The sequence below is a fragment of the Setaria italica genome, chromosome VI, assembly GCF_000263155.2.
Source record: "Setaria italica strain Yugu1 chromosome VI, Setaria_italica_v2.0, whole genome shotgun sequence".
In the NCBI taxonomy this organism is placed as follows: domain Eukaryota; kingdom Viridiplantae; phylum Streptophyta; class Magnoliopsida; order Poales; family Poaceae; genus Setaria; species Setaria italica.
This window is the reverse complement of record NC_028455.1, coordinates 4,631,886-4,656,171: the sequence shown is the minus strand read 5'-3', so window position 1 is coordinate 4,656,171 and position 24,286 is coordinate 4,631,886. Positions and strand designations below refer to the sequence as shown.

The 24,286-nt window shown below is 46.2% G+C and overlaps 1 protein-coding gene, 1 long non-coding RNA gene and 1 pseudogene across 3 annotated transcripts; 1 reads left to right on the top strand and 2 right to left on the bottom strand.

The window, feature by feature from the left end:
• Positions 1–3,323: 3,323 nt before the first annotated feature.
• Positions 3,324–6,497, bottom strand: LOC101769794. 2 transcript variants are annotated; one of them, XR_215368.3, is made up of 3 exons: positions 6,044–6,497; positions 5,212–5,268; positions 3,324–3,526 (listed from the first exon to the last, which is right to left on the bottom strand). It is a non-coding gene; the product is annotated as an uncharacterized LOC101769794 (long non-coding RNA). The 2 variants fall into 2 exon arrangements; XR_002678109.1 differs by lacking the exon at positions 3,324–3,526 and having other exon boundaries at positions 4,920–5,268; positions 6,044–6,147; positions 6,258–6,497.
• A 1,138-nt stretch (positions 6,498–7,635) lies between these two features.
• LOC101779526 lies at positions 7,636–15,072 on the bottom strand (annotated as a pseudogene).
• Positions 15,073–21,443: 6,371 nt separating this feature from the next.
• Positions 21,444–23,382, top strand: LOC101769389 (cytochrome P450 71A1). The gene is made up of 2 exons (XM_012846970.2): positions 21,444–22,464; positions 22,565–23,382. Exons 1-2 carry the CDS (start codon positions 21,520–21,522, stop codon positions 23,189–23,191), a joined length of 1,572 nt encoding a protein of 523 aa, XP_012702424.1. The 5' UTR covers positions 21,444–21,519; the 3' UTR covers positions 23,192–23,382.
• Positions 23,383–24,286: the final 904 nt, after the last annotated feature.

Sequence of the window (24,286 nt, the reverse complement as noted above, 5' to 3'; positions counted from 1 at the left end):
GCCCCAGGGTGGCAGAGATCACTAGCAGGGGCTCCGCGATGAGGAGGAGGCGGCATGGTGGAGCTCCAGGGGCGGCGACGGAGCGACGGATGGAGGTGGCAGGCGAACGCCCTAGGGAAGGGGAAGTGAGGGGCAAAACGGGTGCGCAGCATCGCGAGGGAGCTCCAGCGGCAAGGAATCGACCAGAGACTCACCGTTGGCGGCGAATCAAGCTGGCAAGGTGGTGGTGGCGCTTGGAGGTGGCGGTGGCAACGGTGGAGGAGGGGATAGGGTTTGGGGGAGCACCGGCGCTGGGCTTATAAAGGAGGAGTGGGGCGAGGGCACGGCCGGGATTTTGCGTGGGATCGGCCACGGTGGCCAGTCCGGCGACGGTAGCGGGGCAGGCGCCACCGGCGCTGCCCAACGGGTGGGCGCGCAGGCGCAGAAGAGGAGGCTGACGCGTGGGCTCAGCCGATTTTCAAACCGTCCCACTTTCACCACTCAAACGACCCGACTCCCAAAAATTTTCAAAAATACTCATTTGAAAGATAAAATCACAAAGAATACAATGCCATAAGAATCACCTCCAGAACTGACTAGGTTTGCACGCAATTGACAAAAAAAACAGCTAAAACTGAAACTTAAATAAATTTTTAACACAAGAATACATCATTGAAAAATTAAGTAAAACTACTGTAAAATCATCACATTGCATCTAGTATTTAAATAAAATAACATGAGGCACAATGCATAGTAGAAATTTTAGTTGCTTCACAAGTTTTAATTTCAACAATAAATAATAATTATATGAACTTAAACAAATGCATGACCATGATGCTCAATTATGTATAAATGATGCTCATAATGCTTATGTTAACATGTTAAACTTGTTTTTAACTTTTGGGTCATGACACGGCGGACAGCAGCGACATGGCCGGCGTTGCGGGTTGGGGATCGGCGAGAAATCAAATCAATCCTAGCAGGTTTCCGCGATCCCTAGCGGTTTGATTTCTGGATGATGATGCCGGCAACCTCAAGCCGTCTTGTATATATGGATCGATTTCTAATTATGTCGGTTGCATGCCCGGAGGACTCCTGGGCTTGCAGCATATTCCGAGGCGGTTGGTAGTCCACAAATAACAATGCGTGGCCCAGCCCAATCAGCCTTTTCTCTGGGCCTAAAATGAAAGTTCAATCCGTCTCGTCCACATTTGATTTTTCCAAGGTCAACGACTCAACATTTGGAAGTGCCAGGCAAAGACCAAAGAGGGTACTTGTTGTCCACGTTGGTATTTCAGCTTTATTTCTTGCACGAGGGACCAAGTTAGCAAAGCCAGAAGCAGAGACCGGCAGCCTACCCATACACTTCACTATAAAAGTTAGAGAAGCTCACCAGTGAGTTCGTAGCAAACGAAAGACGTACGCACAGCAGGGAGCTTTACCTGACCTGTGCTGTCTGAAGTATTTTCACTTTTACAAGTTTTGGGATCGGAGCAATCCATGGTGCTGTTCAAGTACGGGTTCATCTTCCTCGCCGGCGCCGGGTTCGGGGCCGCCATGGCGCACCGCAGAGAGCGCTGCTGCGACCGCCGCCGCCACGGCCCCTGCTGGCGCCGGCACTGGGGCGGTGGCCACCGTGACGGTGGCGATGATCTGGGGCGCCGGGTCACTTCCGCCCCAGCAGCGATGTGGGCAGGCAGGGGCGAACCCAATAATGTAGATAAAAAATATACTTAGCATACATACACATGTATATTCATATTTGGGTACAATTGTATATATACTTAAGCTCAAACAAGAGAAATAACCTGCTCAAAAGCTCCAAAGCGTTCTAGCATCCCTCTTTGTTGAGCTAGACTACTTTGTGCTGGCCGTACGAAGGTGCTGTTGCATCATTGGTTTTCCTAGGACGCCTGCAAACCCCTCCCTAATTCCCCGTTCTTTTTTCCTATTAAGTGTTTAAATATTTAAGATCTTGGCAATGACCTTTAAAAAAAGAAGCTAAGTATGTGTTTAATTTGAGTACAAGATGTGACGTCATCTTATTTTTTGGATGGGTTGGTTCTTCACGGGATGGGACGGTCCTAGTTTCTTTGTTTAGTAGGATAGATAGAAAGAAATGGGACGGATTGTTTCACAGTCCGCAACAGTAGACGTTGTGCTGATGGGGTTGGAATCGCCGCACGGATGACTATGATCTTGGCGTTACCTTGCCTCCCTGTATGCCCTTTCGTCTCGTTCGGGCGAGCGCACGGGTGGCCAGGTCGAAATCACGTCACGGGCGAAGAGCACAAGGGGGCAGTGTGGTCAAGCTCTAGCGGAGGGCAGCGCGATTGAGCTCAGGGTGGTCCGGTCGGCTGTCCGCAGAGACATTAGGATCAGTATTTGGTGGAGCAATTATTGTCTACTCTATGTACACTCAATTTTAAAATCCTGCGTTCGACACTGTGGGCACAGGGACACGGAGGAAGGCGAGTACCGCGCCGTGAAGAAGAACAAGAAGCCAGCTTCTGCTGTTGCCACTTCTGATTTCCAGTGCTCAGCATGTCCAATTACATTGTTGGCACTTGCTAATGCTTAGCTTGTGTGTGTGTGCTTTGTAAGGCTGTAATAATGTGTTGTTTGTACGGAGGCCATGTGTATGTATTGTACTACTTCATATATGTTTTGTGAGAATACTTAACATATTTTATTTTTGGAATAAATGGGAGCAGAGCAATAATTAAGTACGTTGTGTGTCTAATGTTCTACAACACGAAGAGCTGTTACCTACTTAATAAGCTCCATATTCTTGACTATATAGATCATTAGTTGGTTCTGGACTATTTTTTTTTTCAAATATGGTAACGCAAATTAAACGCTCACATGCATGTGTGTACATTACACTCTACGTAGATACATGTATATAAATATTTTCAAGAGACTTGGCCAACAGATCCGAAGGCTGATGCCACTGCATGAACCTCACTGTTAACGGGCATATCGCGTACAAGTTAGTTAGTTGTAATTCGAAGAAACACGCTGAGTTAGAGGCTCGAATCGGGTAGATAGATTCTACTAGAAGGAGTCTACACGACTAATTTTTACAGGAGTTCATGAAATAAAATGAATAAAATGAAAGAAATTACTGTCGTTGCGTTTTTTTTTATGCGAGATGAATCACACCTTCATCTGCCGAATTTTTTATGGACCCGGCTAACGTACGGCCGTTCCTTTTATGGCAACTAGAGGCGTGAACATTTTGTCCGCTTCCCTTTTTTGGAAAAAAAACTGCCATTGCAGCCTTTTCTGCACACCCAAAGGCTGAAGTGCTGCACCGGTGATGCCCAGCAGACCAACGCAAGTTTTCCCAGAAACCACAAAAGCTAACATGCAATTTTATACCTAATGTTTGTATAATTCAGAACTGCGTGCAATTTGGTTTATAAAGTCTAATTACACAAACAGATTTCCCTCCCCCTCCTCTGCTAAAATCTACATTTACTTCACATGCAAAATTGAACATCATGACTCATGGTGCTGTGCATCTCACGACTCCTTTCATGACCTGCCATACAATGAGGAAAAAAAAGATCTAATCAGTTAGCAGCTAGTAGCAAATTATAAAAATAGCAAAAAAAAAAGTTGGATGGGGTGAAGAACTACCTTGTGTATCCCGATAATCAACAGATCCACTCCAAATATATTAATCAGAAACTTTCCTAGGCAAATGCATTGTTTTGCTTGTTCTTAGCAAAACAATTACCCAACTAAAAAATTAATTTCCCTAACTAATAATAGTGGTTTGACTAAGAATAATATTTTTACTAACTGAGAACAACACTTTTTGCCTGGCTAAGAATAGCACTTTAACTGTGAACAAATGTATGAGAAAACTACTTAAAATGGACAGCTGAAATGCTTACCGTATATTATTTAAGTGCCTATTAGATGCTATTAAGATGCTTACGATCATTTGGGAATACAAATACTTTGATATTTGACAGAAAGTGTTTGGACTATACGCAAGAAATGCATATGGACTTGGCAACTATTTCGAGCTAACAGATTTAGAAATCCTATAATATTCTAACATTTTGATAACCTGGTAGTTATGATAAAAAAGGAAAAAGTTCAAATTACTCCCCTCAAGTATAACCAAAGTCTGGATAACCTCCTAAAGTATTTCTTGGTTCAGTTTACCCCTTAAACTATGCCATTTGGTTCAATTTACCCCTTAACATAATTTGTCTTTTTTGTTTCTCCATGCATAAGTGGAGTCTTAAGTTCAAATTTTGCAAGATGGTAGCAGATATCATAAGACACGTTAGAAAAATATATCATGAATTTTTCATCATTATTTTCATAGGTAGGATGTTTAATAATAAAATTTATCCTTGAGATACAAAATTACATAAAAAATAATGAGTAAAGATTCATAAAATATTTTTTAATATAGATTATGATGTCCACTACCATCCTACAAAGTCTCAAATTAAAATTCAACTTGTGTATAAAGAAACAAAAAGAACAAATTGCATTATGGGGTAAGTTGAACCAAATACTATAGTTTAGATGGTAAATTGAACCAAAACATAGTTTAGGGGGCTATCTAGACTTTCGCTATACTTGAAGGAAGTATTTGAACTTTTTCCAAAAAAGGAAAAAATCAAAACCCTATAGCAGCATATGAAGTCTACACTCACTAGGCAGATTTCCCCTAAGGGGGCGTTTGGTTCCTTGAGCTAAAGTTTAGTCCGTGTCACATCGAATATTCGGAGGCTAATTAGGAGGACTAAATATGAGTTAATTATAAAACTAACTACGCAGATGGAGGCTAAACGACGAGATGAATCTATTAAGCCTAATTAATCCATCATTAGCAAATATTTACTGTAGCAGCACATTGTCAAATCATGGACTAATTAGACTTAATAGATTCGTCTCGTCATTTAGCCTCCATCTGTGTAATGGGTTTTGTAAATAGTCTACGTTTAATACTCCTAATTAGTATCTAAACATTTAATATGACATGTGCTAAAAATAAGCAACTGGAATCAAACACCCCCTAAGATATAGTACTGAACTACTGTATGGATGCAATGCATAACGTTTCCTAATTCAAGCTCTTTTTTAGTTACAAGCATCACCTAGAGTATGTGCATTTTGAAATAATATGGCAGTCTACATGAAAATATTTAGAATTTGCCAGGTGAACAATATTGAGATGTTAGGTGATAAAATAGAACATACTTCGGAAATGATAAGTACGAGCATCGATATATGAACCATTGCAGTTCCCATGGCGTACTGCATAGAGCAAAAAGAGGGGATTAATAAGAATTTTTTTTACCACAAATAGTAATGATGAGAAATTATTTCCCCACCACAAAGTGCTTGGTCTATACATAAGGAACTGCATATGAAAAATGCATGCTTGCATATACCAGATTTTCAATACTGATCACGTAATCAATTAATGATCAAAGGAAAATTCTTTAGTAATATCATAAAGCAACCTACCATAAATCATTTTAGTTAATATTAAGTACGCATCTTAATGATATCAATTAAGCATTTTAGATGCCTATTACGAGTCTTTTCAGTTAAATAACACACCATAAGCTAGTACTCTTACACTAGATATTGCTAATAATAAAATAACATATATGAGATAGTAATCTGACATATCACTATACCAGCATAGGACTAGCATAGAAATCATTGTAGTCATCTTATGTCGCAGGCCAGTTAACCACAATTTGGAATAATGATTGACGTGAATCACAGGTTACATCACAGAGAACACATATCTGTGCAGAAAGTCAAGTCCCTGGTAAAATTGGTGTGCCCAAAAATTATCGGAATACCTACTGGATACTTGTGAAGTTGTGTTAATGGAACTAGTAAGCAAGCAAATTGTCTAAGCGTAGCCAGACTAAAAAATTAGCCATGAATCATGTCCCTAGACATTTCACAAGCTCATGACTTCGAGATGGACATGCAGATAAAAAATGACGAGCCTCCGAACCCTAGACGAGGGTCTAAACTGCCTAGAAGGAATGAGATGAAATTACTTGCGCACCTGATAGGGACGACAGAATCCGTGCCAACGAGCTGACCTCCATTCACCAGTGCGTGTCGCGGTGGGGATTGGACCCCTCGTTAGCGAAAGAAGCTACCTCTCATCTGCAAGCCCTCGTGGTCGGCGTGCACACAAATTGGAAGGGGATTAGAACAGATACCAGCCTACGAAGCGAGTTGCAAGCGAAATAGAGAGGGAAATGGGATGAAATTACTTGTGCACCCGATGTATTCAACAGATCGGCGCTTGAGAGCCGCGCTCCGTCCACCACCGCCCGGTCGGCGGCGACCCCGTAGCCGCCGACGGCCATCTCCTTTAAGCCCGTCGGCAACCGAAAATCGAAATCCCAAACCTACCTTGCGGGCTCCGAGAGGATTCGAGAGGAAGAGGAGGAAGATGTGCAATGGCTGCTGGAGTGCTGGGCAGTCGGAGGCCACGGGGCAGAGGATAAGTTTCTGGATCACGCGTGGACAAGAAAATGAACAGTAGATATGTGTAGATATCTACTAGTCATTACCATTTTTTATCTTAACTCTTTTTTTAAAATAATAATCCGTTCCGAACTTTATTTACACCCCGTCGGTCATCAGAGTCAATCTGAGCGAAGACAACGTTTGCTCATCATCTTCGTTTCTGCTCATCCATCCATCCATCAGAGTCAATCTGAGCGAGGTTGCAGCGAACTCAGATCGAGAGCTACCAGCTTTAGAGCCTGATCGAAGGCGTTCAATTCGATCTCCCCCTGTCAATCGATCAACCAACGTGATCGATACATGGCGTTCTACAAGTACGGCCTGGCGTTCTTGGCTGGCACCGGCTTCGGCGCGGCGACGACGAGCCTCCGGAACGACCGCTGCCATGCATCTCCGCGGCGCCGGCAACGTGCACCGCAACCGCGGCGACGGCGTTGCCGCTGCGGGTATACCGGGGAAGGGGGAGAGCGGCGAGTACCACGACGAGGACCTGCGGGAGACGAAGCTTCACCGTTGGAGGCTATTCTTCCTTTCTGATCCTGCGTTCTTGAACCCTTTTCCAAGAAACGAAACGCAATGCTTTAGGTTGAGGCGTTGAGCCAACAATATATATCATAACCCAACCGGAAATATAAACGATTGGATTCAGTTGTTGCAATCAGGCGACGCGATCACGTAGCAGAGCTCCAAAAGTTCACTCACTAGTCACTAGCTTTAGGCCTCGTTCAATTGGCCCAAGCTCAGCCGAAATGCGACCCGGCCCGACCCGTGACTCTTCCCAACATGGAATGAATCCAACCAAGTCCGTGGATGAAGTCGTGTTCTGTTAAGCCCAGTTAGGATTATTGTACCTATTGCGTTAAGGACGCATGGCTTGTGAAAATGACCGCTGGTTCAGAACGTTTCCAGCCACTTGTCCTGCTGGAAATTGAAGAATAAATAAATAAGTTGTATATATGAAATTGTCCAAGTATAAGAAAATGATCACTTAGTCATTTGCACATAAAAGTTCTATTGTAGAAAACAACGAAAATGGCTTAGTATATGATATATGTGCACTCTACACCGCAATCTGCATTTGGGCGTAACCAAGCATGCGCGCATGGTTCATGGCGTGAACTAGTAGAGGTGATCCGGAAGCTTGGGCTTAGGGATCACCAGTAGAGAATTCACCTTCCATGCGCCCCATTTTATCCCGTTTAAAGTTGGTCCAGGACAAAAGGTTCACTAACCGGGACTAAAGTTCGGTCACTGGTGGGGGGCTCACCAACCAGGACCTTTTATCCCGGTTGCAAAGGCTAGTGAAAAAAAAAGACCCTGAGAGACATTTTATCCCGGTTTGAAACACCAACGGTCTTTTATCCTGGTTGGTAACACCAACCGGGATAAAAGGGTCGAGAGCCTTTTATCCCGGTTTGTAATACCAGCCGGGATAAAAGGGGGGTCTTTTATCCCGGTTGGTGTTTCCAACCGGGATAAAAGGGTCCCCCACGAGTTAATACAAAAGGATTGCATCCCTATATAGTCAGATGTGCTGTGTAAGTGGGATGGCAAGGAAGCTACGCGCGAGGCTGGAGGTTGTGGGTTCGAATCCCACGCAGCGCGCACGTGCATATTTCGCGTGAAAAATCGCGTGACTTGTGACTTGCGACATGCGCGTGTGGGGGGCCTCCTTATCCCGGTGGGGTCTTTTGTCCCGGTTGAGTGACCCGGGATAAAAGGATCCCCCTTTTGTCCCGATTGGTTTATCCCGGATGGATTTTCGGGAGATTTGCACCTTACCAACCGGGACTAAAGGCTAATTCTCTACCAGTGGATGGCCTTGAGATGGTCCAAGCGTGACACGTGTATCCCGAACTTCTCCTCCATGCTCAGCTTCTCCAGCGCCACACCATCGGTGAGCCTCCACGCGAAGCCATGCAACAGGTTCGCGAGGACCAGCTGCACCATCCCTAGCCCACATGAGCAGGGCACTTCCGGCGATCAGATCCGAACGGCAGCAGCTGCATGTACTGCCCCTTCATGTCCACCTGGCTCCCGACGAACCCTAAACTCTGAACTTCTTCGCAGCATCCCCCCACACCGCCGGGTCGCAATTGATGGCCCAGACGCTGACGAGAATGCACGTACCCTTGGGGATGTCGTAGCCGGCCACCGACGTGTCCTCATGGGACACCCGTGGTATCAGGAGCGACACCACCGGGTGAAGCCACATGGCCTACCGACATCCAAGTAGGGGAGGCTCGGGATGTCCCCTCCGTGACCGCAGGTCGCGGCCGACGATGCGGTCCAGCTGCTCGGTGGCCTTGGCGAGGACTTGGGGCTTCCTTAGGAGCTTCGACATGGCCCACTCCACTGTCACAGAAGCGGTCTCCGTGCCGCTGGTGATGAGCTCCTGTTACAATGCGTCGTTGTGCACTCAGAGGCTTATTAAGGCTTAAACTTTGTTGATCAACCCATTACAATTTACAGATGGTTGCCAATTTATTACAAATTGTGTCAGTCTAATGCGTGGGTTACCTGGACGGATGCCTTGGAAAATGTAATGGTAATTAGGTGAATGTAGCTGCCAACCTAGGTATGTGCACGGCTACATGTTAATATAGGGGAAATTCCCAACAAATTACAAGAGTTTGATTACACGTGTGATACAAAACACAGATGGTTTAAACCTTCTCCATCTATACAAGATCTATCTGTTGCTCGAGGTTTAACCAATGCATCTATGTATCCAATGTCATCACGTTCATTTGACGTATTTACACAAGACTCTTTACAAGAAACATATCTATTCTTTAACAGCCTCCCTCAATCTTAATCGGGCTTACTTCTGAGGTTTAGATTGACTTTGAATTTTTCGAACTCCCTAGCTGGAAGCGCCTTGGTGAAACCAGCCAACTAATCTTTAGATGGAATAAAGCGAATCTCTAACTGCTTCCTTGCTACCCTTTCTCTTACAAAACGAAAGTCAATCTCAATATGTTTAGCTCGTGCATGAAAGATAGGATTAGCTGACAAATAAGTTGCACCAAGATTGTCACACCATAGGCAAGGTGGTTCCTTTAATTTCACGTCCAATTCAGACAGTAATGCTTCTACCCAAATAGTTTTAGCTGTAGCATTGGCCAATGATTTATACTCTGCTTCAGTACTTAATCTAGACACAGTTGCCTGTTTCCTAGCACTCCACGAGATTAAATTCGGACCAAAATAAAACAGCAAATCCACCAGTGGACCGTCTATCATCAATGCTACTAGCCCAATCCGACTCAGAAAAAGCACTTATCAAAGTAGAGGATGACTTATCTCAAGCCCAATATTCAGTGTCCCTTTCACATACCTCAGAATTCTTTTAACAGCCGCCCAATGAACAGCTGTAGGAGCATGCAGAAATTGACACACTTTATTAACAACAAAAGCTAAATCAGGACGTTTGAGCGGTAAATACTGCAAGGCCCCAACAATACTACGATATCTTATACCATCTTCTAATGATAATAAAGTGACATCTTGACAGAATAATTTTTCTAAGGCTGCCAAAGGAGTTGAAGAAGACTTACAATTTGTCATGCCAACTCTCTTGAACACATCCAAAGCATACTTTGTTTGTGATAATATAATGCCTCTCTGAGTTGGTTTGACTTCAATGCGAAGAAAATAATTCAGATTTCCCAAATCTTTAAGAGAAAAATCTGCTCGTAGATCTTTAAGTAATGCTAAAACCGCATCCATAGATGACCCTGTTACTATGATATCATCAACATATATAAACATAAATATAGTTGTATTCAACTTGGAGTAGATAAACAATGATGCATCAGACTTGGATGTTCTAAACCCAAGATCAAGTAATTTTGAGCTCAACCTTAAATACCAGGCCCTCGGAGCTTGTTTTAACCCATAAATAGCTTTATCCAACTTACAAACATAGTTTGGAAATTTTGCATCCTCAAAGCCTGGAGGTTGTCTCATGTAAACCTCTTCCTCAAGAACACCATGAAGAAACGCATTTTGTACATCTAGCTGCCTCAAACACCAGCCTCTTGAGACTGCTATAGTTAGCACAAGTCGAACAATAGCTATCTTCACAACATGACTAAAAGTATCTTCATAATCAATACCATATCTTTGTTTAAACCCTTTAGCGACCAATCTTGATTTATAACGATCTATATTCCCATCAGCTTTCCGCTTTAATTTATACACCCACTTACAATCAATGAGATTGTTACCTTTAGAGGGAAGAACCAAGTGCCAAGTCTTATTCTTGTGAAGTGCCATAAGCTCCTCTTCCATTGCTTTTGTCCATTTGTGATCCCCAAGTGCTTCCTGTAGACTATGTGGCTCTCCTATAGAAGAAAAGAAACCATATCTAATAGTCCCATCAGTATATTGCTTTTGTTTAACAATGCCACTTTGAGATCTTGTCCTTGGTTGAGGAGTATTTGGTGTTGCTGAAGTTAAATCCGGAGTAGTGTTCGCAGAAGATCCCAGGGGAAGGATCTTCGCTAACTCCGAGGCGGACGTTGCATGCGGTGTGGGCGCGGTGCTGAGGGCGGGCATGGAGTCGGCCTGTCCCTACGCTCGACGCGGTGACTCAGGGCTGCTTCCCGCCTGTCGCAGCTGGCTTGGCGCGGCACGGCCCGCTTGACTCGACTGGCCCGCCTGTTGCGACCCGCCACGCGGCTCGTCAGGCGCAGGGTGCGGCGTGCGCGGAGACGGTGTCTGACGGATGGCAGGGAAATCCCCGTGGGATTCAGGGCTTGCAGGCGCCGGTGCATCATCTCCGGTTCCAGTGCCAGCAGGATTCCAATTATCGTATGGAAGACCTCCTATTTCTTGCCCATTTTGAGCAATCCAGGCATCATTTTGCGCCAAATATTCTCCAGGTTGCTCTTGCACATGTGACACAACACTAGAGCAACGATTTGGGTTATGATCATCAGTAGTATTGGTATTGCAACTTACATCCCCGAAGCTATTATTCAAAAGATGACCTGGTAAAAGAAGAATTTCTTGACGAAGATGAGCACCAGTGTTTTCATGGAGAGTTTCAAAAGGGAAAACAGATTCATCAAAGATTACATCACGAGAGATATACACACGACCAGTAGGAATATCAAGACTCTTGAATCCTTTGTGAATAGAGCTATAACCAATAAAGGCACATCTTTTTGAGCGGAAAGCAAGTTTTCTTGTGCTGAAAGGCCTAAGATTTGGCCAACATGCACACCCAAAGACACGATGAGAAGCATACTTGGGTTTTTCTTGAAGAAGGAGATCTACTGGCGTGTGATAATTGATGATTTTTCTAGGCAAAAGATTAATCAAATAAGTTGCGGTTAGGAAAGCTTCATCCCAAAATTTTAAGGGTATCGATGCATTTGCAAGAAGAGCAAGCCCAACCTCTACTATATGTCTATGTTTTATTTCTCAAGAACTATTTTGTTGGTGAGCATGAGGACATGAAACTCTATGGGAGATGCCAATTTTCTTGAAAAGGAATGCAATCCCTCATACTCTCCTCCCCAATCTGTTTGCATGAATAAAATTTTCCTATCAAACTTCGCTCAACAAGGTTTTGGAAATTTTGGAAGACTTGGAAAACTTTAGACTTATTTTGAAGCAAATAGATCCATGTATATTTACTATAGTCATTAATAAAGCTCACATAGTATGTATGTCTACCAACAGATTCTGGAGCTGGACCCCATATGTCAGAATGAATCAATTGGAGAGGAAAAGTAGACACATTATTTGAATTTGCATAAGGTAATTGATGGCTCTTGGCTCTTTGACAAGGATCACAAATTGAGTTACTACTAGTATCATCTAGAAATGACAATTTATTGTTCTTTAGAACATGCCTAACAATAGGAAAAGATGGATGATCCAAACGACTATGCCACCTATACACGGACGGCTTATTGACTCCAAACGCTACTTTACTTGTGCTTGCTTCAGAAGAGCTTGAAACTAAGGGATAAAGGCTTCCTTCACACCTGCCTTGATGAAGAGTTTTCTTTGTTGCCTAGTCCTTGATGAGGAAAAAATTTGGATGAGATTTGAGGAATATATTATTATCAGAGGCAAAACAACGAACTGAAGCAAGACTTTTATGAGCGCTAGGGACATGCAAGATATTTTTCAATAAAAGATTGCGAGCTGGGGTATGTAAAGTTGAATGACCAATACTTCTAATTTTCATACCTAAACCATTCGTTGTATGGACTTGATCATGGCCACCATACTTGTCACATACTGTCATCTTGTCCAATTCACTGGTAATATGATCAGTCGCACTGCTGTCCATATACTAGTTAGTATCAACACCATAGGCGGCAGAGCTTGACTTGCTGTTATTTGATGACTGGAAATCTTCTTCAAATCTGTGCGAACATTAAAGAGCGGTGTGATTGTTCCTGCCGCAGATCTGACACCAGGGTCTGTTTGACTGTCCTCTAAATCTGAAGTTGCTATTGGAGGAGTTGCTATTGTTGGAGAAATTGCCACGCCCTCCAGAGCTGCGGCTGCCTATCCCTCGCCTGCAACTTCCACTGGATCCATAAAGGCCACGAGAGTTGAAGCCTCCTCAATCTCTAGAAGTTGAATTCGCCGAGGATTGGTAGTGACCACCTGAACATTGATCAAACATGTCCAGGTACATCTCATATGCCATGACTTGAGCATAAAGGTCATTGATAGAGATGGGATCTCCGGCCCAAGATAGAGGAGACAATGGGATTGTATTCAAAATCAAGGCCATTCAAAATAAAAGATATCATTCATCATTGTCGATAGGTTTCCCCGCAGCAGCAATTTCATCTCCTATGGCCTTCATCTTGTTGAAGTATGTCGCGATGTTCATGCTTCCCTTCTTTAGGATTGCAAGTTGCATCCGTAGATTGGTTACTCGTGCACATGATTGTGCCGAGTACATGTCTTCCAATGCCGCCCAAACTTCGGACGACGATGTCAACGTAGCTACCTGAGCCAACACTGTGGACGACAGGGAGTTGACAAGATGGCCGAGTGCCTGCAGGTCCAGCACCAGCCGGATCTCGTATGTCAGGTTGAAGACGTCGTTCTTCTTATCATCATGGATTGTTTTTGGTGGTGCTGGAATTGAGACGTCAAGGATGCCGAGGAGACGAGCACCCCTGGACGGTGGCAACACCTGGGCCTTTTAAAGGATGAAGTTCTCTCACGTGAGCTTCTCGGAGACGGGCGGCCCGAGAGCACTTGACGATGATGATGAGGAACTGGAGGGCATGGTAGTAGATGTATTTTGAGGAAGTAGCTCTGATACCATGAAAGATGTAATGGTAATTATGTGAACATGGCTGCCTACCTAGGCATGCGCACGGCTGCATGATAGGGGAAATTCCCAACAAATTACAAGAATTTGATTACAATGTGTGATACAAGGCACAGATGGTTTAAACCTTCTCGATCTATACAAGATCTATCTGCTGCTCAAGGTTTAGCCAATGCATCTATGTATCCAATGTCATCATGTTTTGTCAGATTTAGTAACCCGGCAATCCACCAGGGGGTTACCCAAATGGTTATTTTGTAGGCAGGGAGGATTGTGAGACTAAGAACTTGAAGGTAATCACGAGAACATGAAAGTTTAGATAGGTTCGGGCCTTCGGAGAGTAATACCCTACATCATGTGTTTTGCTTGATTGTATTGATGGTATGGTATGCAGAGAGTTGAGATCGGATGGGATGCCCTCGGGAGGCGCCCTTGGCCGCCTTATATAGGCTGACGACCTAGAGTTACAAGTCGGTTTGAATCTAACCTAGTCGGTTGTTACATGGAAAGCAATCTGAGTCGGATTACAACAACTATCCCGCAATATTCGGGCTGATTTGAATCGCCCGGCCTCCTTGACTTGTGCTCCAAGTATCTTCACATTCTTAGCCCGCATGTTATGGTCGGACGGGCCAACTTGCCAGGGCCGGCCAGTAGCCTGGTTGGTGGGGACTCATGGGATACCCATATCCCTTATATTCTTTTGACGTGTTTCCACAATACTCTTTAGAAGAAACATATCTATCCTTTAAAAGCCTTGACACCGTCGCAGTCGATGGGGACATCTAGGCTGGGGTTGTTGGCGAGCTGCACCACCAGGTCAACCATGTCCTTGGGGACAAACGTCGGGCCCTCTCGCCGCCGTCGGTCGTCGTGCTCGACAAACGCGTCAAATATCTTGGACGACCTCTCTTCATCCTGCCGACGTACCCGTGCAGGTCAAACCAGCCTAGCCTTGGGAACATGCCCCCGATGTGGAGCACGTCGTTGAGGAAGAAGATCTCCTCAATCATCCACCTGAACTCCTCCGGCGTCGTGGCGGCATCGGTGCCGGCCCCCTCGCCGATGTACTTCCTGCCGAGCACCATGCGCAAGATGACGTTAAACATCACCATGATCAGGTTGCTGGCATTGCTGGGTGTCGGCTTGTTCCTGTTGGCATCGTACTGCACGGTCCTGATTCTTGGCATTGCAACCTTCTTCATGAGAAGAGGTTGTGCCATCCATGGGTGGATCATCGGCGGACACCACGAAGGCTTCGCGATCTGGCGTGGTGGAGTTGTTCTCGACGTCGTCTCCATAAGGGTTTGGAGTCAAGACGATGCGGGGGATCTGGAACTCGCCACAGTTCAGAAACTAGGTGGGTCAGGATGGGTCTTCGAAATGGATCTGAAGAGACTGCGCAAGTTTCGCGGAAAACACGGTAGCCGAGTTCCTCAGACCAAAAGGGACGTGGGAAGGACCCTGCGTTGACCTTGTTGGGCGTAGTGCCATCTCGAAGAGGTTGATGCACTCAGCAATGGTATTGTTGATGCAATCTAGCCCTGCGATCAGGTCGGAGGGTGTGGGTGGGCGGGTTGCAGTGAGGATGTGTGCTACCCTCTCTGAGAGAGAGATTGCCGACCTGCTGGGCAAGCGGCGCGATGATCCTTGGGTGGAGGTCTTGTTCTGCTAGCGTAGATCCAATGGACGCCGAGCTGGCAATGGATGCCGAGTCGATGGAGGAAGCGGTGGAATCGGGATCCGCCGGCATGGTCCCGAAGTGAAGCTAGATCGGGTTGGCGAGGATGTCCTTCATGCTCTCGGGGAAGTTGACGCTGGGGCGAGATGCCATCGAGCTCATTGGGGAGGATCTCACAATCGCCCCTACCAGGCGCGCCAACTGTAGCCCCGAGCACTGTGGAGTTGAACAGCAACCCGACACAAATGCCGAGTTGGATAAGCTTCGCCCGAGTGCTTTCGTCGTCTGGTTGCCGAGAAGCTGCGCAATGCTCAAAGAAAAATCCTTGATCTCGTAGTCTCTTCCTTGAGTAAACACCATGGACGCACGTCTAATGAGATCCTGCGTCCAACCCCCTAGCCTGGGAGCTGGCTGAGCTTTGGAAGCGCGTCGAGTCGCCTCCTGTACCCAGCCCCCGAGCCTGGGAGGTCGGCTCATGGCAGGAGGCATGCCGAGTTGTCTGCGGTGCTCAGCCCTTGAGGCTAGGAGCCAGCCACGTTGCGAAAGCATGCTGAGTTGCCTCCCGCCCCGAGCCCTCGAGCCTGGGTGGTCGGCTGAATGGCAGGAGGCACGCCGAGTCGCCTCCCACCCTGAGCCCCCGAGCCTAGGAGGTCGGCCTAGTGGCAGAAGTGCACCGAGTCACCTCCTGCCCGATCCAGAGAGGTCGGCCGAGCGGCAGGAGGCACGCCGAGTAGTTTCTAAGCTGTAAAAACACAATGCAAACATTATGTAGCATAATGTAGAATATTTAATGATTGAATAAGTCAGAAGTTTGATTCATTGTAGAAGTAAACTCTTGCGCATCCTGCTCTTGTAGGCTAGGTAATTTTTCTGAGTAATTAGCCCATTACATTTAAGCACCTGACCCTACCGGGGTGTTGCCGAGCAGACTCGAGCGTGCTTAGCAGGAAGCGACACATGAGGGTCAGGCTTCATGGATTAAGGCGTGTGCTACCCAAGTACTTTAGCAACCATTAAGAGGGATGGACAAGCCACAAAGCAGTCCGAACTGTGCGGAAAAGCACCAGCATGAGCTGGGCACCCGTGGGGTGTAGCCCCCGACTGCCCGTGTAGTGGACAGACCAAGCTGTATAAGCAGTCGGGGTGCGACCAAGGTGGTCGGCAAAAGTTACAGAGATACAGAGGATCCAAGGCGGTCGGCGAAAGTCATAGAGACATGGAGGAGCCGAGGTGTATGTAGGTATACGGAAGCCGTAAAATATTTAATTGTAAATAACACTTAGCTTTATTCGTGATCGAGTCGGGGAATCAGCGTCATGCCCGAGTGAACTGCCATCGGTGAACAGTTGTTGACGAAGCTGATGCCGGGTCTGGGTGGTAGGAGTGGTCGCCGAACGGCTTTCAATGAAGCAAACTAGTCGAGACCGTAGCGGTGTATGAGGCACTTGAGGTTAAGGTGTTGACAACGTAGTTGCTGCAAGAGTGCCGAGTCGTTGCATTGCTATACATATAGGTGCACCGACCCCCTCATGACCCATGCCCAAACAAGAATCGGAGATCTCATTAGATAAACAAAGTTTAAAAATAGTATTAATTGAATAATTGAAGGAGGAAATTGAAACTAAATCTGTTGTTGACCCGTAGATGTAATCACCTGACTGACGTCACCCCGTTCATTGGAATTTTGCATCGTTGTAGTGGGTGTGCTGTGCAACATGTTGTACCGCACCGTGTACCCTGCTTGCGACCTGCCTTGGCAGGCAAGAGCCGGCTAGCCTGGCCTTGCCAGATTGGTCGGGGAACTAGACCCGGCTGCGTGCTTGTTGACGCCAGCAATGGACGAAGCACGACGACTGACTTTCTTGTAGGCTGACGACACATATCCACCCGAAAAGATGCCGAGTGGCGCTCGTGTCGAAGAAGATGACCCGTGCGTATGTCATACGAATCAAAAAGACAAATCGGCATGTGATCAGCATCCGGAAAATCAGATCAATCTAATACCGATATTAGAAAGGGGGGAAAGGAGGGGCAGCAGAGTAGGCCCGACCGACGCTCGGCGTCGGGGACTATGCGCGGATTGGGGGAGAAAAGTGTAGTGAGAGAGGAGGGAGATGTGGATAAGAGAGAACCTGAAAGGAGAGAATGAAGCGGATGGGAAGACAGGAGGGGAGCGAATGGATAAGAGTGAGAGGAGAGAGAAGGAGCGGACGTAACTTCGGTCAAAATCAGAGATGATAAATATTTCGGATCCGAAGGCTATGACTGTCGGGCTTACTTATGACCAGATAGTGATACTTTCACCACCAGTTTTAGCCACCAACCAGCGGTGAAAGATAGCATCACCGCCGTTTCTAACTATTGATGCCCCCAACAACTCCAAACCCGTCAGTAAAAATACATCACCTTCAGTTCATTTAAAATCGGCGGTTGATTGACCGTTGGTGAAATAAAGCTATTTATGTAGTGGTGATTATCAACCGGTACTAAAATGTTTCACTATTAGGAAAAAAGAGTTTCCATCCCCCCTTCCAAAAAGGTAGGTTTTAGTATTGATTCATGTTACCACCTGGTACTAATGGGTCCACCATGTGATACTTCAAAAGTAAAGCATTTCTTACCAGTCATATGTGCGGCGTTGGTGAGATGGGATACTTTTCCTGTAGTGTTTTGTGCCCAAATAATAAAGGAAAAATATTTTATGTTTTGTGCCCAAATAATAAAGGAAAAATATTTTAAAGCCCCGGGAGGCCAACACACTGTTGACGACAGTTAGCGTACCAATTTATGAACCGCAAGCAAATGGATCATCGTAGCTTTTCTCTTAGAGTATTCCATCTAAGGTTTATCAATCCGTGGGTCAACAGCAAGTTGGCTAGGGTTTTCTATCTAGTCTAATGGATCTATCCGAACATGAAGCATAGATTGCATATGAAGGCAAACTGGTTGTAAAGATTGATACCATGAATAAGGGTAGATCACATTCATAGATATATATAATATAACACCACCAAGGGTAGCAAGGGCCTATCATCTTCTAGTTGTAGTTCCAGCCAATGAGCAAGTACATCATGCATCTCATCCAAAGCAATCTTTAAACAACTACCTTCAGTCAACCTCCCGAAAACCCCCCACCTTACACGGAAGCAGATCCTGTCACGATCCCCCCTATCGGTGTAGGCAGTTTAAGGGCACGAACATAAATGAACATGTCTAGCTATCAAGAAGGGTCAACATACTAGATCTAATTACCATAATTACATAAAGCATGCTATATAGTCTAATCATGAATTAGACTGAGGAACAAGCATATTCATGATAAGCGGAAAGCATAAAAGGAGGCATTGAGTCGCTAACAGATCGGATGATAAGAAGAACATTGCTCATATAATAGATGTATTTAGATCATCACCTTCGATTACATACCATTGATGATCATAACTAGCTCCTGAACTCCACCATGGCACAACCACGTAGGGAGGCCATGGCGGCTAGGGTTTGGCCTAAGCCATCTCCTAGACAACTTCAAAGACTTATGGCGGCCATCAGCTCCCTCTGGTTAATGCCCTAGGTTTCGCCAAGTTCTGATGGATGGATTCTGTGTGTTGATGAAAATTGGGCATATTTATAGTCCAGAGGTGCCATGGGGTGAAGGGCACGTTGATCGGGGTCAGAAATGGGCTAGGCCAATCGGCCTAAGATTTCACCACCTTCCTGCCCTCAAACGCCAAAACTTTCTATTTGAATGTTCTAGATATTTTTGAGCTATGCAATTTAGATACCAAATTCGCCCCAATTGAAATCCAGACGAGGGAGATATGCCTTGTGCAAGATCTATTGCTTCTGAGGGCATTCTGACCTTCCAATCTTGAGTTTCCCTTAGCTTGACCACGAGATTGACTTGCTAATTCACCACATACTTCGCCTCTAAGTCATCTGGAATGATGGTTCATCGAATGTGGATGCATTTGGATGGTGAATTGGTCCAAGCTGATCGGCCTATGGGTCTTGGACCGATCGGCCTACCCTCTTTTGGTCTGCACTAGTCCTCGTCTTTCTCGTGTAGACTTCTTGTGTCGTCCAAAGTCTAGGTCCAAATCCAACTTGTAGAAAAACCCTTCATTTATATCACATTTCCTGTGATTTTGCAATATGGTTCAAAACACAACACATATGCGAATATGGGGTTATTTTAGGTGCCAAGTGGTGAGTTAGTATAAGAATATGCGTGGAAATACTATTCAAATGATACTAAAAGTGTGTCAATAATGAGCATCAAGACACACGCGTAAGTCACAAGTTACACAATTTTTCATGTGAAATATATGCGTGTGTGGTGCGTGAAATTCGAACCGGAGACATCTAGCCTTGCAGCATATGTGATTGGATAAGATATGTTTTCCTTTTGAAATAATCTGTGGAAGATCCTTCTGTACTGGGTGGTAACATCAACCGGACCTCTGAGGGGAAGCATCTTTACTGGGTCTAAATTTGACCGGTACTAACGTGCTAGATGGAAAGTCGTTTCTCAAGTAGTGTAAACTAAAGGTGAGTTTTAATACCAAGTAGATTGAATTTGGATGGCATTTTTAGTACCGAATTCTTATTACCGGTTGCAAAAATTGTACTAAAAAGATTCCCACCCGGTATTAAAACTTGTTTCTCAAGTAACGTATCTAAACTGTGTTTCAAGAAAAAAGTGTGTGGTAACAGAATCCTCTTAAGTCACCTACCCCATCTCACGTCTACCCATCTCTAATGGCTCTCCACTGAAGTCTGCCACAACCACAACACTAACATGGTTTTAAAAGACAGACTAAGTACAAGAAATATTCTGAAGAGGAAAAATATGGCCCTACCTTCGTGTGACTGTGTTATCTGTTCCAGGGGAGCAGAGGAAATTCTATCACCTACTCCTTGGATGCCCCTTTGCTTAGGAATGCTGGATTCTCCTTGGGATGTTTATTAATGATATGGAGGAACCTTATGAGGTCCTTACCAGCTTCAGGATCCAATTACTGGTGCTTTTCTCTATGGAGATATTATTATTATCATGTGTTAGAGTATCTGGATGGCTCGTAATGATATGATTTTCAAAGGAATTCAGCCATTAGTTCAAGCCTGCATGGCGCGCTTCACTTTGATTTTTACTCTGGTTATGCTCAGAGTTAAGGAAGGAAACACCCTATGTCCATATGGCTAGGGCAGCAGTTGTAATTTTCATGATTTTCTTTGTCTCTTTCTTTGTTTTCTGATTGTTCCTATGCGACTTTGTACATCTTAATTTATAATAAATAACCAGTAGGAGAACCCTCCTGTTTCATAAAAAAACTAACACGGTTTTGTCAAACTAATTTGTTTGCTTCCCCAATGGACAACTTTCCTCCTAATAATAAATTCCTCGAAGTCGAGCATCCATGAAAGACTCCCCAAAACTCGAAAGCATATTTATAAGTTGCAGAGGTGAACCATGTATTTACGAATATTCAGACATCTGTATAATAGCATAGTTGGTGGCATGAAAAATGTCAAAAGGGGCCACCACTTAAAAAGAAACAGGTGGCAATCATACCAGCATCAAACGCCACCATTTGTCTTCTTCTACCAACCCGATGACTTGTATCAAATGCCGTCATTAGTCTTCTGTTCCAGTCTTTCAGATGGCAAATGGCATGTCCCGCAAATTTGGAGCCTAGCCTGAAATATAGTAGAACTTTGTGAAACGGACAAAGTAGAATAGAGTCTGTTTCAAGCGGGATCGTATCAATAGGACAATCAGCGAAAGAGAGAGATAATCGTGCAAGCGTCGACGATGTGCAACGCTTAGTTCGCATCTGATAGTTACGATGGCACAATCAAGATTTTCCATATCTGGGATAAATATGAGTTGTCTACATCGATCTGACACATTACCCCTCGTACAAAACTACAAATCGTCTACCACAGTGCATCAATCAAGCAAGCAAAGCTTTTCGGTGGCCTCTGCACTCTGCAGTCTGCAATAATGGAGGTACCAGTACCCCCATCATGGGCGGCCACCTTCACCGTCCTGCTGGCCACCGCCGTCCTCTTCCTCACGGCCGTCCTCCGCTGCCACCACCGGCGGCAAGCACGCAAGCACAACCTCCCGCCGGGCCCCCGGCCGTGGCCGGTGATCGGCAACCTGAACCTGATCGGCCCGCTGCCGCACCGCTCCATCCGCGAGCTCTCGGCGCGGCACGGCCCGCTCATGTTCCTCCGCTTCGGCTCCTTCCCCGTCGTCGTCGCCTCATCCGTCGACGCCGCCGAGTTCTTCCTCAGGACCCAGGACCTGGCGTTCCTGGACCGGCCGCGGATGGCCTGCGGCAAGTACACCGTCTACAACTACTCCGGCATGCTCTGGTCCCACTACGGCGCGTACTGGCGCCAGCTCCGCAAGCTGTGGCTGACGGAGCTCCTCAGCGCCAAGCAGCTCCGGCTGACGGAGAGCGTCCGCGCCGACGAGGTGCGCGCCATGCTCCGCGACCTCCGCGCGGCGTCCGCCGGCGGCGGTGGCGCGGTGGTGCTAAAGGACCACCTGCTCATGGCGACGCTCAACGTCGTCTCGCGCATGGTGCTGGGGAGGAAGTACGTCGGCGAGGGTGCCGGCGCCGACGCGGCGGCCGCGACGCCGGATGAGTTCAGGTGGATGATCGAGGAGATCTTCTTCCTCAACGGCGCGCTCCACGTCGGGGACATGGTCCCGTGGCTCGGCTGGTTCGATCCACACGGGTACGTCGCCAGGATGAAGAGGCTGGCCAAGATGTTCGACGCGTTCGTCGAGCACGTGCTCCGCGAGCACGACGACCGGCGCCGGAGAGAGGGCCCGGCGTTCGTCCCCAAGGACATGGTCGACCTGCTGCTGCAGCTCGCCGACGACCCCAGCCTCGACGTCCCCATCGACCGCAACGGCGTCAAGGCATCCATTCTGGTAACACTTTGGACTAACGAGTTGCATAGTATTCTCTTGCTAATCATCGGTAAAAGATCAACAACAGCATCTTGCTCTTGCACGACGACGATGGATGCAGGAGCTCATCACCGGCGGGACCGACACCTCGTCGGTGACGATGGAGTGGGCCATGTCAGAGCTCCTCAGGAAGCCCGACGTCCTCGCCAAGGCCACCGAGGAGCTGGACCGCGTGGTCGGGCGCGACCGCCTAGTCGCAGAGGGGGACATCCCGAGCCTCCCCTACCTTGACGCCGTCGTGAAGGAGGCCATGCGGCTTCACCCGGTGGTGCCGCTCCTTGTACCACGGGTGTCACGCGAGGACACGTCGGTGGCCGGCTACGACATCCCCAAGGGCACGCGCATTCTCGTCAGCGTCTGGGCCATCGGCCGCGACCCGGCGGTGTGGGGGGACGCTGCGGAGGAGTTCAGGCCGGAGCGGTTCGTCGGGAGCGAGGTGGACGTAAAGGGGCAGCACCTGCAGCTGCTGCCGTTCGGGTCCGGTCGCCGGATGTGCCCCGCCCATGGCCTTGGGCTCAGGATGGTGCAGCTGGTTCTCGCGAACCTGCTGCACGGCTTCACTTGGAGGCTCCCCGACGGCGTGGTGGCGGAGGAGCTGAGCATGGAGGAGAAGTTCGGGATATCCGTGTCGCGCGTGGACCATCTCAAGGCCATCCCTGAGCCCAAGCTTCCGGATCACCTCTACTAGTTTGGACCGTGACCTATGCGAGCATGCTAGGTTATCGGCCTTGCTCCTGCTATTCACATTATTGTAGTGTAGAGTGCATCTATATCGTAGATCACTGTCACTGTAGCAAGTGTGTGATCATAGTTATGCCAATTGTATCCATATAGAATATGAATAATTTAAATAGTTATATAATGTTCCAATTGTTTCAAGGGGGGATGCAGGCTGCAGGAGCAGCGACTTTTCTTCTGCTCCCTCCATTTCAAACTATAAGTAAACTAGGTATCTAGATATAACGTGTATCTACGTATATACTAAATGCTATGTACCTAGAAAAGCTATGCACCTACTTTCTCCGTCCCAAATTATAGGTCATTTTAGCTTTTCTAGATACATAGATATTATTATGCATCTGGACATAGAGTATATCTAAGGGTATAACAAAGTCTATAAATTTAGAAAAACCAAAACGACCAATAATTTGAAACGCGCAAGGAGTAACTTAACTACCTCTTAGTTGCATGCTCCTTTTCCTTTCATTCGGTTCCTCCATTTTCAGTTGCGCCGACGAATTTTTTTTTTTTGTCAGCGTGTTGAGGTGCAATTGCCTTACTTTTCTTTTGGCAAAATGACCATTTTGATCCCTTGACTTTACTCCGAAGGTTATGGTTGTCCCTCAACTTTGAAATCGACTAATCTAGTCCCTCAACTTTTATTTTTAGGTCAAACTCATCCTTGTGCTGATGTGAGGGCTCCATTTTAGCATGAGAGTAATACGAAATGTCCTTTTTGTCCTTGTCTCCATCCTTTCCTCAATTTCCATTGTTAAGTAAAAAACAGTATGATACAAACCAAGTATGAGCACATAAATATTTATACATTATTTACTAAGAGAGTATGAATACATATATTGGGCATGTATATTGTACCATGAGGGGGTGTTTGGATACGAGGTGCTAAACTTTAGCAGGGTCACATCGGATATTCGGATGCTAATTAGAAGGACTAAACATGAGCTAATTACAAAACTAATTGCACAGATGGAGTCTAATTCGCGAGACGAATCTATTAAGGCTAATTAATCCATCAATAGCAAATGGTTACTGTAGCACCACA

Excerpts from the sequence above, each read along its gene's own strand:
- LOC101769389 (XM_012846970.2), top strand. The coding sequence starts at position 21,520 with ATGGAGGTACCAGTACCCCCATCATGGGCGGCCACCTTCACCGTCCTG. Across the intron at positions 22,465-22,564 it reads GCGTCAAGGCATCCATTCTG|GAGCTCATCACCGGCGGGAC; the intron begins GTAACACTTTGG and ends CGATGGATGCAG.